General features: G+C 38.1%; 1 protein-coding gene across 9 annotated transcripts in view; it reads left to right on the top strand.

The window, feature by feature from the left end:
• The window catches only part of drk (growth factor receptor-bound protein 2 drk), a 158,395-nt gene that overhangs the window by 129,425 nt on the left and 12,311 nt on the right, over positions 1-16,659 (top strand). For 7 of the 9 annotated variants that reach the window (XM_071671477.1, XM_071671481.1, XM_071671480.1 and 4 more), the window contains 4 exons: positions 581-678; positions 881-1,000; positions 2,389-2,424; positions 13,840-14,005. In XM_071671477.1, coding sequence (XP_071527578.1) covers positions 581-678; positions 881-1,000; positions 2,389-2,424; positions 13,840-14,005 — 420 coding nt within the window. The remainder of the gene's footprint in view (positions 1-580; positions 679-880; positions 1,001-2,388; positions 2,425-13,839; positions 14,006-16,659) is intronic. The other 2 variants (XM_071671478.1, XM_071671487.1) reach the window with 1 other exon arrangement.

The raw sequence follows: 16,659 nt of genomic DNA, 5'->3' as shown, positions 1-16,659 counted from the left end.
GTAGGATCACTCTGTGGCTTTAGAATATGCATGCTTGTCAGGTCTGTGATCCCACATCCCATTAGCCCCCTTCACAAGAATTTTACTGCAGTCAAGCAAGTTATATAACATAAGTTCTAACTCTTAGATCAAGTGAAGATGCTATTGCTGCACACATCTTGTTTTGTAGTATAAATGTTTTTGTCAGTTTCGTATATGGTATCATCAAATACATTATCTTCTGGATCTTCATTGACATGAAGCAAATGCTGCTTTATTTTGCCATCAGTTTGTGTTTACTGTGATATCCTTCTGATGCCTCATTGGGAGGGTAATTGAGGAATTCATTTGTAATTCTAATGTAAAGAAGACCTTAGGCACAGTATGTCACCACCACAGATCAGCTGAAATTTAGTTTTTAGTGCAAAATTACCAACCATTTATCTCTGGAAGGTCCCTTTTTTGAGGCACTGTAGATTTACAAGAGGTTTGGTTAAAAGGTTAATAAAGGTTAAGATATATTTTCATTTTTCACATTGATTATTTCATTCAGCATTGTTGACATGAGTGAATATTCTCATTAATGGTGATTATTTTTCAGGTACTGAATATGGAAGATGACATGAACTGGTACAGGGCAGAATTAGATGGCAGAGAAGGACTCATTCCCAGCAATTATATTGAAATGAAGAGTCATGAGTAAGTTTTTTTTGCCTGATTTTTAACAATGTTTGTTAAAAGTTTATTGAACCCACTGCATATACCACCCTGCTGGATAGTGTAAGACTATATTGGATATGAGTATAGATATTTTGTTATGTCAATTCAGATTGTATGATTTTGATGGTATAATTTAATGTTATGATTACTATTACATAACATTTTATATTTGTAACAACAGGTGGTATTATGGGAGAATAACTCGAGCAGATGCTGAGAAGCTTTTAATTAATAAGCATGAAGGAGCATTTCTTATTAGGGTCAGCGAAAGTTCTCCAGGAGACTTTTCACTATCAGTCAAGTAAGTTTCTGGCTTTTGTTTTGGGCTATCTAGAGTTTAGTGAAGGTATCATAGGTGTTCCCTAGTGTGACTTTTGGTAACTTGTGGAAATTATGGTCTCCTGTATCTTCATATTTTTGCTTCTCATTGCGTTCTGAGTAGACTTACATCAGTTGATGGTTTATGGCTACATAATATTCCCAAGTTTCTTCAGTTATTTTGTTAATTCTGATGATGAGCGTGTGCTTTTATCTCATTCTCTCACTTCCTGTTGATACAAAAAGATTAAAATCATGTTGTGTTGTAATGAACGGTAATTTACTAAATTGAAATACAAATAGTGTGAGAATAGATTGCAAGAATCCTTTATTATAAAGCAGTTGAGACCATACTGACCATCTGTAACTTACTGGTAAGATGACATCTTGAGTGTGTGGTAAAATTCTAGTCTGTGTCATCAGAAAGACCAGTGGCTGGAGAGATTCCAGAAAAAGATAAGATTGATTATACGACTAAGAAACAAGCCATATGTGGAAATATTAAAGAAGTTAAAACTCTTCTTATTTAAGAAATGATGGCTCACTGATGGCAGTATTGTTTTTGAGTATACTCAAAAATGTTGATAGCATCATTGTAGATAACTGAAGTGACAGGGATCCTGTGCAAAAAACAATGGGTAAAAGCTCAGAGGGAAAAGGTCTCATATTGTAGGGAAATATTTCTTTACATTACAGTAATTGAAAATGGAAATATACTGATTGTTCGCATCATCAGTGGCAAAGCAGTAGACTTATTTAGGAAGAAACTAGATTATAATTTCCAATCTGATAGTTATCATGAACTTGATAGAAATGAATAGAGATCCTGAGTTCCTTTAGTAGGTAACTTCTTTACAAGCCAGTGGTTCGTGTGTTACCTTTTTGCTCAGTATATCCATGTATGATTTTTTTATCTCATTTAGAACCATATCAATTATTTAGTTTGCAGTCCTCATTCCTTCCATATTTATTAGTCTTTCATTCACAGTATTTCAGCCATCCTTATAAGTTTCAGTTTTCCATTATGTTTGGATTGCATTATGTTGCCCTCTGATCTCTTTGAGTAATTTTATGGTAATCTTTGTGGTTTTATAGTAACTAATCTTTTTTCTTTTTTATAATCTTACTTTAACCTACCTTATGATTTTCCCAGCCATTCAGGCATAAAGTGTACATTCTTGTCATATCCAGTTTGATATTATTGTTCTTGCAAATTGCCTTGCATTGTAAACCTAAGCTAACCTTTTATGAATCCATCCCATCTGGTCTTGCCTAAACCATTCCCAAACTTTGTCTTGAAACTTAGCCAATCTTACTCTGTGTGGCACTGGACTCTTTATTCCTGCCAATAAGGCCTCTCCATCATTTCAGTTGTTCGATGGAAGATAAACCTCACTCATCTCCAGGGTAAGTATGATCATGTAATGGCATGTTTACGTCAAGGCTGTGAGAGGTTTGGCTATCCTTAAACCATTTTGGATTACTGAGGATGAAACAGGTGACTTCATCACCTTTTAGGGCACTATTATATTTTGATATAGTTACACCTTAATATCCTAGCCTTAGACTACCATCTGAAACTGAACTACATTCTAGGATAGTCAGAACTCAAATTAGGTTATCCAAAGATATAAGAAAAATCATGTGGTAATGATACTTCATTCTACATAAGGAATCACCAAACCTTAGTTTGGTTAGTTCTGCAATTTTTCATCCAAATTATTATTAAGCAATCAACTACATTCTAGGATAGTCAGAACTCAAATTAGGTTATCCAAAGATGAAGATAAAAAAAATCATGTGGTAATGATACTTCTTTCTACATAAGGAATCACCAAACCTTAGTTTGGTTAGCTCTGCAATTTTTCAACCAAATTATTATTAAGCAATCAGTAAGTTTAGAGCTAAACTCCTTTCAGGAACTTTGTAAATTAGAGGAAGTACCTTCATCAAGTTACACGTGCTTGCACAAGTAAAAAGGAGACAAAGAACACAATGTCTCGTGATCTATAAAGGGAGGAAGAGTTTTTTGTGTCTTTGTTTGGCTACCTTTTGGTTATTAAATATTCAGGCAGTACTGAAAGGGAGTACTGAACTCCTATGATCCCATCTTATAGACTTTCTTTGGTATCATATAATTGATTAGTTTTACGCTCTTACATTTTCTGCATTCATTGTTACATTACACAGCTTGTTTTGTTTATTTTTTACTCTATCACTACAGAATTATTACATTTGTAACCCATTTCTTAGTTTCTGTTTCAACACAGAATTACTTTTTACTTTTGTAACTCATTTCTCAGTGTCTGGCTGTGTGCACTCATTACATCAGCTCTACTTGTTTTGAAGAACTAACCTATCAGTGTCATCAAATTTAGAAACTTGAAAGTTGTAATGGTTTCCCCCCTTCTTTGTCTTTCTTACGGCATGGGCAGATTTATGGCTATCCTCCCAGTAAGGTGGTTCATTTTACTGTATTGCTTATTGATGAAAAGTGATGATGAAAGAGGTAACCGGTGGTACAGTAGGATTAGGGATATGGAGAGTGAGGAATAGGTGTTGGGGAAAGGAAGGCTTTGCAAAGGGGGGAAATGAGAAAATTTATAGGTAATGTGGTGTGTAAGGTAGGGTGGAGGTGAAACTACTGTTCATTGCATAAGGAAAAGGGTGAATGTAAGCATAGAAATCTGGCTATTTGACTCACAACTAGACTCAGATCATGGGAGAATAATTTTTCTGAGTATAATTGGCAAGACATGTGGTAGGATTGTGACTGAGCATGTTGACAGGATTAGTGATGTTTGAAGAACAATTTGGATTTAGGAATAGTATGGACATGTAGACCAGTAGACCAGTGTTTTGCAATTAGGCAGGCACTAGAAATGTCTTAGATGAAAAGAAGAAAGTAATAGCAACATACATGGATTCAAAGAAGGTATATAGTAAAATGAACAGGAAAGCTTCCTGGGAGGCTTATACAGTGTGGTATGTGTAGAAGACTTCTGAACACTTTTAAGCAGGGTTGGCTGGTTTTTTTATCTTTTTTCAGTTAGATTTTGTTTTATATTTTTTCAAAAAGGTAAAACCGTATGGTTTTTTCAATAGAATGAAGTGTTTTATAATAGTTGACCCATTAGTTTTCATTCATGACTTGGTTTAAACATATGAATACCATTGTAAACATGAATGTGGTTACGATTTGAGCTTCAAACTGATTCATAGGTATGAACTCGATCGGTGTGTTCTCTTTCTTTAGGTATCAAGAATTCTTAAAATGAAAATGATGAATAATACTCAGCTTTCAGCTTTATGTATTTACTACTGTGGAATAGTGTTTATTTTTTAACTTTAAGATATTTTAGGTTGTAGTTTTATTCTTTTTATATTTCGACTTATACTTAGTTTTGTATTCAGGATGATATAGGATATATATTGTAAAAGAATAAATGGTACCCATTTAGTTAAATTGCTTAATTTATTGTATTAACAGATTTTTTAGCAATTGAAATATATTAGTGATATACTAATTATTCATGAATTCTTCCCTTGGTTACTGTGGATAAGCATCATATGTATAAGGAGCTTTTATATTTTACTGGCATAGTTTTTTTTCATAAATCATTGTTCATTATTAAGGAATCTCCATATTGATGTTACATTTATTGATTCCTCTATGAGTAGTTCAACAAATTCTTTTTTCAAATTTGCTTAGAATTCATCATCAAAGGTTGTTATCAATAACTTTATCAACAGTGTTTGAATGAAATCTTGATTTATCATTGAAATTTTTGGTACCCAGACAGATATCTGATCATTCATTATGATAAAAACATTATTTTCTTATGGTCAAGGCTCCAATCACACACAAACATCCACATTGAGATTAGGCCTTCATTGAAATATGAAATGATTAAAGAGTGGAAGAAGTAAGAAAAGAGGAAAGTTATTTTAAGAGTGTTGGAGAAAGCAGAAAAGTCTGCATGTTAAAAAGGGGCAGGTCATGGGTGTTAGCATGATTGGGTAGACATTTCCAAGGCTTTGCAGCACAGGGAAATAAACAAATCATACTGTCCCTCCTTTGAGTTGCCAGTGGCCACACACTAATCATGAGACACAGTAGGTTTCTGGGTATCATATGATCCAGCTGATTGTGTGAGTATGCAAGCAGCCAACTCTTGAGAGCAGAAACCTAAGTAACACTGCAGCATAGGGCAAGTGTTTCAAGTTTAGACTGGGTGAACAATAAATCCAGTTTCTTTGGACATAAATTTACTTATATGCAGAATCAGAAACTCCCAGATGTCAGAACAGTATTCTACACAAGGATGGATCATCACTTTGTATAATAAGGGCAGCTGCTGAGAAGAAAAGAATTAACATCATCTAAATAGGACCTCTATTTTCTTAGCCCTTTTAGTGCTTTGTCTTAAGTCGAAGCAAGGGAAGTAGGGTGCTGTTGTCCTCAGTCTAGCAGTGTGCTTTTCTGCCACAAGTTGAAGTCTATGGGTATTTTATACTCTATGGGCTGCTCATAGGTGGCAACCCTAACAAGGGTACAGTCACAGGAGGTGCCTACAGGCCTCGATACCCCACGGGTTATTTTGGTGGAGAGTTGTGCATCAAGTCCATGGAGCATGTCACTTCCCCTGCAAGCCCACCATCCACTGTAACAGAGTATGTATGCCATCCAGATTAAGGTAAGTGTTAGATGAATTATCAGATGAGGAGGAAAATTTGACTCAGTTTAATATATCTGATAAGGAGAGTGATATTGAAGTGCATTACATAGATGAATGATGAAACTGAGGAGCATTAGAACCATACAGGACAGAATGCATTGCCTCCTAAGATCACTCCAAGCCTGTTACAACAATCACATATGATTTTGCAGTCAGAAGGCAGTGGTACAGTGTAAATAATGAAGTAAACTAGAGTATGAATTGAGATGAAAAACATATAACTGTAAACAGTTAACTCATGTGTAGGCTGAGACAGTGGTAGAAACTAAGTGAAAGTTTTTGTAAATACGTTTGTTAATTGTGCCTGTTCAATCTGAGAACTGGCGAGCTTTTCTGGGAAAGGCAAACAAATCCTTTTTTTCCATGTGGTCACAAAGTAAGTGATTGCCTTTTCTGTATTTTTTTTGTTAACTTTATGAATGAAAGCTTATAAGATTTTTCTAAAATTGTTATATTTGAATTCATTATCACATATACTCTAATAAACATTGTTTCAGGTCAGCTTCAGAAAACTTAGGATAAACATGAGTGTGTATGTATGTGTTTAATTACTTATTTGTAAGTACAGGGAGTGCCCCATCTCTTTAACTTTCTCTTTTATGAAAAAGCTTCTTAAAAAACTTTAAGATTGCTCTCCATAATTCTCAGTCTCATTACTCAGTTTATCCCATTCATCCACTACTTCTGTAATTTAAAAACGCTTTACATCTTTTCTTACAATTCCTTGCTTCGTTGTTTTACCCTTTACACCACTCTCCTCTGTGATGGACAAATTTTAGGTCTCTAACCTTTCCTTGTAACTTGGCTTTTTTAATTTTTGTTGCTTACACCTTTCTTTCCCTCCTCTGGAACTTCGCTGTTAGCTTTTTTCACCCCTTCAAGAAGGACAGCTGCTATAATATTTCTTGCATGTTGGAAATAGAGTTTCAAAATATTAAAAAAATATCGTATTTTAGTGCTTATGAATATCACAATTTTGTCTTCCAAAACCTTGTATTTTGCTGAACTTCATAGGTACTCTCCTACCCCCATCTGTCATATGCTCTCATTTTTTGCTTGTGTAACTTCTTGACCTGCAAGTTTTTTTTGTATACCATTTAGTCACTTATGCTCCTTCCCTGCAGATACCATTTTTTCCCCTTTCACAAGTGATTTAACTATCTCACCTCACCACTCTACCATTTGTTCATATGTCCATATCCGACTTCCCACATACTGCAAATTAATCTACATGTGTTGGCAGTGCTTCTTCAAATACCTTACACTCCATGCCCACTCCACCTTTCATTTATTCTCACATTATGCCACACTTCACTTGGTTTGTCTTTATACAGACTTCTTTTCCAAACACACACTTTCACCATTTCTTTCACACATGTCATTACCTCATTTCGTAGACCACTTCACACTTTTACATTTACCTCCATTGAAAAATGATTAGACAGCCTTCCTGCTGCCTTTCTCAGCATGTTCACTTCCAACAGCCTTACCTTTACATGCCTGTCAGTTAGCACATAGTCTGATAATGCCCATTGACTTCCAGCCTCAGTCATTCAGGAATACTGATGTATGCATCTTTTTTTTAAATTGAATTTTTCCAATCACCAATCCTTGCTCAGCACGTTTCGACAAGTGCTTCAGCGAGGCAGCGCCAGGAAAACAGACAAAAAAGCTACATTCGTTCACACTAAGTTTCTAGCTGTCATGTATAATGCACCGAAACCACAGTTTCCTATCCACGTCCAGGCCCCACAGACCTCTCCATGGTTTATATGTTTATATTCTTTATACTTGATTGCCGTTTCCCTCGTCAGCAAGGTAGTGCCAGGAAACAGATGAAGAATGCCCCATCCACTCCTATATATATATATATATATATATATATATATATATATACATAAACGCCATATAAGGTATAAGTTTGTTGAGTATTCCTGGTAAATTATATGGGAGGGTATTGATTGAGAGGGTGAAGGCATGTACAGAGCATCAGATTGGGGAAGAGCAGTGTGGTTTCAGAAGTGGTAGAAGATGTGTGGATCAGGTGTTTGCTTTGAAGAATGTATGTGAGAAATACTTAGAAAAGCAAATGGATGTGTATGTAGCATTTATGGATCTGGAGAAGGCATATGATAGAGTTGATAGAGATGCTCTGTGGAAGGTATTAAGAATATATGGTGTGGGAGGCAAGTTGTTAGAAGCAGTGAAAAGTTTTTATTGAGGATGTAAGGCATGTGTACGTGTAGGAAGAGAGGAAAGTGATTGGTTCTCAGTGAATGTAGGTTTGCGGCAGGGGAGTGTGATGTCTCCATGGTTGTTTAATTTGTTTATGGATGATGTTATTAGGGAGGTGAATGCAAGAGTTTTGGAAAGAGGGGCAAGTATGAAGTCTGTTGTGGATGAGAGAGCTTGGGAAGTGAGTCAGTTGTTGTTCGCTGATGATACAACGCTGGTGGCTGATTCATGTGAGAAACTGCAGAAGCTGGTGACTGAGTTTGGTAAAGTGTGTGAAAGAAGAAAGTTAAGAGTAAATGTGAATAAGAGCAAGGTAATTAGGTACAGTAGGGTTGAGGGTCAAGTCAATTGGGAGGTAAGTTTGAATGGAGAAAAACTGAAGGAAGTAAAGTGTTTTAGATATCTGGGAGTGGATCTGGCAGCGGATGGAACCATGGAAGCGGAAGTGGATCATAGGGTGGGGGAGGGGGTGAAAATTCTGGGAGCCTTGAAGAATGTGTGGAAGTCGAGCACATTATCTCGGAAAGCAAAAATGGAATAGTGGTTCCAACAATGTTGTATGGTTGCGAGGCGTGGGCTATGGATAGAGTTGTGCGCAGGAGAGTGGATGTGCTGGAAATGAGATGTTTGAGGACAATGTGTGGTGTGAGATGGTTTGATCGAGTAAGTAACGTAAGGGTAAGAGAGATGTGTGGAAATAAAAAGAGCGTGGTTGAGAGAGCAGAAGAGGGTGTTTTGAAATGGTTTGGGCACATGGAGAGAATGAGTGAGGAAAGATTGACCAAGAGGATATATGTGTCGGAGGTGGAGGGAACGAGGAGAAGTGGGAGACCAAATTGGAGGTGGAAAGATGGAGTGAAAAAGATTTTGTGTGATCGGGGCCTGAACATTCAGGAGGATGAAAGGAGGGCAAGGAATAGAGTGAATTGGATCGATGTGGTATACCGGGGTTGACGTGCTGTCAGTGGATTGAATCAGGACATGTGAAGCGTCTGGGGTAAACCATGGAAAGCTGTGTGGGTATGTATATTTGTGTGTGTGGACGTATGTATACACATGTGTATGGGGGTGGGTTGGGCCATTTCTTTCGTCTGTTTCCTTGCGCTACCTCGCAAACGCGGGAGACAGCGACAAAGCAAAAAAAAAAAAAAAACATACATGTGCATATACATACATATAGACTATACATATATACATGCTTGCCTTCATCCATTTATGTTGCTACCCTGTCCCACAGGAAACTGCATTGCTACCCCATGATTCAGCAAGGTGGCATCAGGAAAACAGACAAAAAAGGCCACATTTGTTCACACTGTCTCCAGCTGTCATGTGTAATGCACCAAAACCACAGCTCTCTATCCACATCCATTATATAACCTAAGCCAGGTACCTATTTTATTAACCTACCCCTAAGGTTGGATGAACAGCTAAGTTGGCTGTGGACAATCGGCCACAACCAGGATTCCAACCTATGTGCTCGACCCTTGGCGGTCTTTGAATGCTTCACAGTTAAAAAGAAAAATGATGACAGTTGCAGAACCAGTGGTGCTATTAATGAGGTAAAATCATGATGGAAGGAAATAAGCAAATATTCACAAAATGGCATACATAACACCAATGCTTGAAGGAAGGATCCAAGCTTTTGCCCAAACTGTATATGTACCTTTAAGCTTGATACCATGTGTAATAAAAATATTTGAAATGATGGAGTATGTTGGAACACTTGTTCAGTAACAACAGCAGTATAAACGAAGGCCAACATGGATTTGCATCAGGTAGAATGATTTTTATAAAAGAAAAAAAAATTTATTTTGGCTTATCCACAGGCTGCTGTCAATTTATGGAGGACCTCTGTCTGTGACTGGAGCCTTTGACAACCACACACACACACACACACACACACACACACACACACACACACACACACACATATATATATATATATATATATATATATATATATATATATATATATATATATATATATATTCTTTCTTTCAAACTATTCGACATTTCCCGCGTTAGCGAGGCAGCGTTAAGAACAGAGGACTGGGCCTTTGAGGGAATATCCTCACCTGGCCCCCTTCTCTGTTCCTTTTTTTGGAAAAAAAAAAATGAGAGGGGAGGATTTCCAGCCTCCCGCTCCCTCCCCTTTTAGTCGCCTTCTACGACACGCAGGGAACATGTGGGAAGTATTCTTTCTCCCCTATCCCCAGGGATATATATATATATATATATATATATATATATATATATATATATATATATATATATATATATATTTTTTTTTTTTTTTTTATACTCTGTCGCTGTCTCCCGCGTTTGCGAGGTAGCGCAAGGAAACAGACGAAAGAAATGGCCCAACCCCCCCCCCCCATACACATGTACATACACACGTCCACACACGCAAATATACATACCTACACAGCTTTCCATGGTTTACCCCAGACGCTTCACATGCCTTGCTTCAATCCACTGACAGCACGTCAACCCCTGTATACCACATGACTCCAATTCACTCTATTTCTTGCCCTCCTTTCACCCTCCTGCATGTTCAGGCCCCGATCACACAAAATCTTTTTCACTCCATCTTTCCACCTCCAATTTGGTCTCCCTCTTCTCCTCGTTCCCTCCACCTCCGACACATATATCCTCTTGGTCAATCTCTCCTCACTCATTCTCTCCATGTGCCCAAACCATTTCAAAACACCCTCTTCTGCTCTCTCAACCACGCTCTTTTTATTTCCACACATCTCTCTCACCCTTACGTTACTTACTCGATCAAACCACCTCACACCACACATTGTCCTCAAACATCTCATTTCCAGCACATCCATCCTCCTGCGCACATCTCTATCCATAGCCCACGCCTCGCAACCATACAACATTGTTGGAACCACTATTCCCTCAAACATACCCATTTTTGCTTTCCGAGATAATGTTCTCGACTTCCACACATTTTTCAAGGCTCCCAAAATTTTCGCCCCCTCCCCCACCCTATGATCCACTTCCGCTTCCATGGTTCCATCCGCTGACAGATCCACTCCCAGATATCTAAAACACTTCACTTCCTCCAGTTTTTCTCCATTCAAACTCACCTCCCAATTGACTTGACCCTCACCCCTACTGTACCTAATAACCTTGCTCTTATTCACATTTACTCTCAACTTTCTTCTTCCACACACTTTACCAAACTCAGTCACCAGCTTCTGCAGTTTCTCACATGAATCAGCCACCAGCGCTGTATCATCAGCGAACAACAACTGACTCACTTCCCAAGCTCTCTCATCCCCAACAGACTTCATACTTGCCCCTCTTTCCAGGACTCTTGCATTTACCTCCCTTACAACCCCATCCATAAACAAATTAAACAACCATGGAGACATCACACACCCCTGCCGCAAACCTACATTCACTGAGAACCAATCACTTTCCTCTCTTCCTACACGTACACATGCCTTACATCCTCGATAAAAACTTTTCACTGCTTCTAACAACTTGCCTCCCACACCATATATTCTTAATACCTTCCACAGAGCATCTCTATCAACTCTATCATATGCCTTCTCCAGATCCATAAATGCTACATACAAATCCATTTGCTTTTCTAAGTATTTCTCACATACATTCTTCAAAGCAAACACCTGATCCACACATCCTCTACCACTTCTGAAACCGCACTGCTCTTCCCCAATCTGATGCTCTGTACATGCCTTCACCCTCTCAATCAATACCCTCCCATATAATTTACCAGGAATACTCAACAAACTTATACCTCTGTAATTTGAGCACTCACTCTTATCCCCTTTGCCTTTGTACAATGGCACTATGCACGCATTCCGCCAATCCTCAGGCACCTCACCATGAGTCATACATACATTAAATAACCTTACCAACCAGTCAACAATACAGACACCCCCTTTCTTAATAAATTCCACTGCAATACCATCCAAACCTGCTGCCTTGCCGGCTTTCATCTTCCGCAAAGCTTTTACTACCTCTTCTCTGTTTACCAAATCATTTTCCCTAACCCTCTCACTTTGCACACCACCTCGACCAAAACACCCTATATCTGCCACTCTGTCATCAGACACATTCAACAAACCTTCAAAATACTCACACAAATATATATATATATATATATATATATATATATATATATTTGTGTGATCGGGGCCTGAACATGCAGGAGGGTGAAAGGAGGGCAAGGAATAGAGTGAATTGGATCGATGTGGTATACCGGGGTTGACGTGCTGTCAGTGGATTGAATCAGGGCATGTGAAGCGTCTGGGGTAAACCAAGGAAACTTGTGTGGGGCTTGGATGTGGAAAGGGAGCTGTGGTTTCGGGCATTATTGCATGACAGCTAGAGACTGAGTGTGAACGAATGGGGCCTTTGTTGTCTTTTCCTAGTGCTACCTCGCACACATGAGGGGGGAGGGGGATGGTATTCCATGTGTGGCGAGGTGGCGATGGGAATGAATAAAGGCAGACAGTGTGAATTGTGTGCATGGGTATATATGTATGTGTCTGTGTGTGTATATATATGTGTACATTGAGATGTATAGGTATGTATATTTGCGTGTGTGGACGTGTATGTATATACATTGTGTATGGGGGTGGGTTGGGCCATTTCTTTCGTCTGTTTCCTTGCGCTACCTCGCAAACGTGGGAGACAGCGACAAAGCAAAATTAAATATGTATATATATATATATATATATATATATATATATATATATATATATATATTTTTTTTTTTTTTTTTTTTTTTTTTGCTTTGTCGCTGTCTCCCGCGTTTGCGAGGTAGCGCAAGGAAACAGACGAAAGAAATGGCCCAACCCACCCCCATACACATGTATATACATACGTCCACACACGCAAAATATACATACCTACACAGCTTTCCATGGTTTACCCCAGACGCTTCACATGCCCCGATTCAGTCCACACATATATATATATATATATATATATATATATATATATATATATATATATATATATATATATATATATATATATATATATATATTATCCCTGTGGATAGGGGATTAAGAATACTTCCCACGTATTCCCTGCATGTCGTAGAAGGCGACTAAAAGGGGAGGGAGCGGGGGGCTGGAAATCCTCCCCTCTCGTTTTTTTTTAATTTTCCAAAAGAAGGAACAGAGGGGGCCAGGTGAGGATATTCCAGAAAAGGCCCAGTCCTCTGTTCTTAATGCTACCTCGCTAACACGGGAAATGGCGAATAGTTTAAAAGAAAGAAAGAAAATATATGTATATATATTATCCCTGGGGATAGGGGAGAAAGAATACTTCCCACGTATTCCCTGCGTGTCGTAGAAGGCGACTAAAAGGGGAGGGAGCGGGTGGCTGGAAATCCTCCCCTCTCTTTTTTTTTAATTTTCCAAAAGAAGGAACAGAGAAGGGACCCAGGTGAGTTTATTCCCTCAAGGGCCCAGTCCTTTGTTCTTAATGCTACCTCGCTGACGTGGGAAATGGCAAATAGTGTGGAAAAAAAAAATATATATATATATATATCCCCTGGGGATAGGGGAGGAAGAATACTTCCCACGTATTCCCTGCGTGTCGTAGAAGGCGACTAAAAGGGGAGGGAGCGGAGGGCTGGAAATCCTCCCCTCTCGTCTTTTTTTTTAATTTTCCAAAAGAAGGAACAGAGAAGGGGGCTAGGTGAATGTGCTGTGTATATTTTTGTGTATTATTTCATAAAAATCTTTTCACAAATTAGTAAATTTGCTGTTTACTTATGACTTAATTGGTTTACGTGTAATTACATATTTTATTGATTTTTACTTGTATAGTTGAAACTGTGTAAATTCTTCTCTAGATGTGGTGATGGAGTACAACATTTTAAAGTTCTACGGGATGCGCAGGGCAAGTTTTTCCTATGGGTTGTCAAGTTTAACTCCTTAAATGAACTGGTAGAATATCACCGATCAGCCTCAGTCTCTCGCTCACATGATATCAAGCTCAAGGACATGACTCCAGAAGAGGTATGTGTACACATGATTTAGGTATCATAAAGAACTAATGTATCATTTCAAGTGATTCCTTAAAACCTTTCATATTTATGAAAGCTAGCTTATATGATACTGCTAACATCTTTGGCAGTGGGGCATGTTTTTCATTTCTTTTCCTAGGTAGGTATTTGATTACTGTTTCAAAAGGGGAAAAATTGTAGTTGTGCCTAAGTTTCAGAAATTTAAAGAATCTTTGTTGTGCTTCTAAACTTCATTATGTTCTATATAACTCTTGGAATCATCTCTAGTCTTAACAGTGAGTGAATGTTTGCACAATTATTCATTTGGGATTGCTGCTAAATTTCTAAAGAAAGGTGATGACGGTATTGCTGATTGGTTGTTAAAGCTGTACAGTATATGTTTGGGACAAGGTGAGGTGTTCAAGTTTAGTGAAAGACAAGGGTGAGAAAAGTGAATGCTCAAGGTACTGAGGTACAAGTCTGCTGGTTGTGCCTGGGAGAATGGTGGTTTAGAGGATTGTGGCATGCTTAGAACATCTGATTTGGGAGAAGTAGTCTGACTCCTGAAGAAGTAGAGGATGTGTAGATGAGGTGTTTGCATTTAAGAGTTTGTATAAGAAATACTTATAGAAAGAAAGTGAGTTGTATGTGGAATGCTTGGATCTGGAGAAAACTTATTATGAAATTTATTATGTGGTAGACTCTTGGTTGACTTTGAGGCTTTGTGGAAGGTGCTGTGAATATATGGGATAAATACCGTGACTTATATAAAAGAAAATGGATACAAAATAGATTCTTGAATTACAGAGGTATAGGTATAGGTATGTTGAGTCCACCTGGCATGGGGAGTTAGTTGAAGGTGAGTGATAGGATGGTGTCATGCTCATTGCATGCAAGTGGGAAACAGAAATATGATTTCAGTTGTGGTAGAGGGTGTGTGGACAAGAGGTTTGCTTTGAAGAATGTGTGTGTGGAATACTTGGAGAAAGAGAATGAATTTGATGTGGCATTTTAGAACTGGAGAAAGTACAAGATAGAGTTGAGAGAGAGAGAGAGACTTCTTGGAAGGTTCTTCAAATATATGGGATAAATGGAAGGTTACCAAGTAGAGTGAGAAGTTTTTTGAGAGAATATGGCATGTGTGTAAGAAGGAAGGGAGGAGTATGGGTGGTTTATGATAAAAAAGGGGGTCTTCATCAAAGATGTATAATGTCTCCAGGCTGTTCATTGTTTTTGGACATTGTGATGAAAGCAGTAAATGCAGTGGTCCTGGAGAAAGAGGCAGGTCATTAGTATGCAGGGTGCGGGAGGAGAAGTTATGGAAGGTGAATGGGTTTCCATTTGGAAATGCAATACCTTTCACCAAGTTTAGAAGAGCATTTATGAAAAGAAATTTGAAAGTAAATGTGACCTAAGAGTACTGTAATGAGGATCAACAAGGGTATGAGACAGGAAGGTTTTATGTGAATTTGAATGAGGAGGACATGGAGGAAGTGGAGAGCTTTAGTTGCATGGGACTGGATGTAGCAGTAGGTGGAATTCTGTTGTCTGAAGTGAGTTTCAGGGTGCATGAGTGGATTGAGGTCCTGGATGTACTCAGGAGTGTTTGGATGGAAAGCTAACTGGAGCAAAGATTGGTATGTCTGAAAGTATGGTATGTTGTATGGATGTGGGGCTTAGGCCTTGAACACAAAAGAAAGGAAATGAAGGGATGTTTTGGAAATAAAAGAATGCTTATGGATGATCTTTTGCATGAGGCACATGGGTCTTGTAAAAAGTAGCCGTGTCAGATGAGCTACGGTAGGAAGTACATTCTGAATGAGAGAGCCTACCAGGGTGCACTAAGGATGGTCAGACATGTGGGGAGATTGAGTAAAGAAAGACTAACAGAGAGGATGTAAGTTTTGGAAGTATGATGAGTTAGGTAGTACCTGCCTTCCTACAAGTATGTCCTCAGAAATTTTGCCAAAAGGTAGGGCAAGCATGAAGGCTTGCATTTGATAGAATAAGTTGAAGTGCTGTTGTATATAGGGAGGAGTAGCATATATCAGTGGGCTGAACTAGAGCATACAAAATAGTTAAGGCAAACCATGGATTAGTCTGTGGGACTTGGCTGTGATTGGCACAGCAGTACATATTCTCTGTAGTCACCAAACTCATCCCTAATCTACTGCATACGTATTTGAAGCAAAGAATAGAAATGATGAATGACTGCAATAAATGTTTTTTAAATGTTATTGTTGTATATATTTATTTATGCTACACACAAAAAACATATACGAGCACATTGGGTATACAAAAATATGACAGTTAAAAGTACTAGATATTGACAGCCCAATCTGGGTCCACAAGATAGGTTGTTATTTGTAACTAAAAAAGCAATCCATACTTCAAACACTACTTGGTCCCATGGAATTGAGATTAGAGATCTTCTACATGTACTGTACATGATTTAAAGAAGTGTGTATTTGCTCGTGATCCACTCCATGTAAATGGTTACAGAGTTGAAGATAATAGATGAGACAGATAGTGTAGATAAAACTATTGAGAAATGTAGAGAGTACATAAGGATAGACATTTTATAGTAAATGAAAAAGTGCAGTATAGCATAAAAACACTGGTGACAGGTGTAGGTAAGTTGCATAGATAGGATTAGATTGTTTTGAT

Source organism: Panulirus ornatus, chromosome 16 (assembly GCF_036320965.1).
Source record: "Panulirus ornatus isolate Po-2019 chromosome 16, ASM3632096v1, whole genome shotgun sequence".
NCBI lineage: Eukaryota > Metazoa > Arthropoda > Malacostraca > Decapoda > Palinuridae > Panulirus > Panulirus ornatus.
The sequence above is the reverse complement of the archived record's forward strand: the minus strand, read 5'-3'. Positions and strand labels throughout refer to the sequence as shown.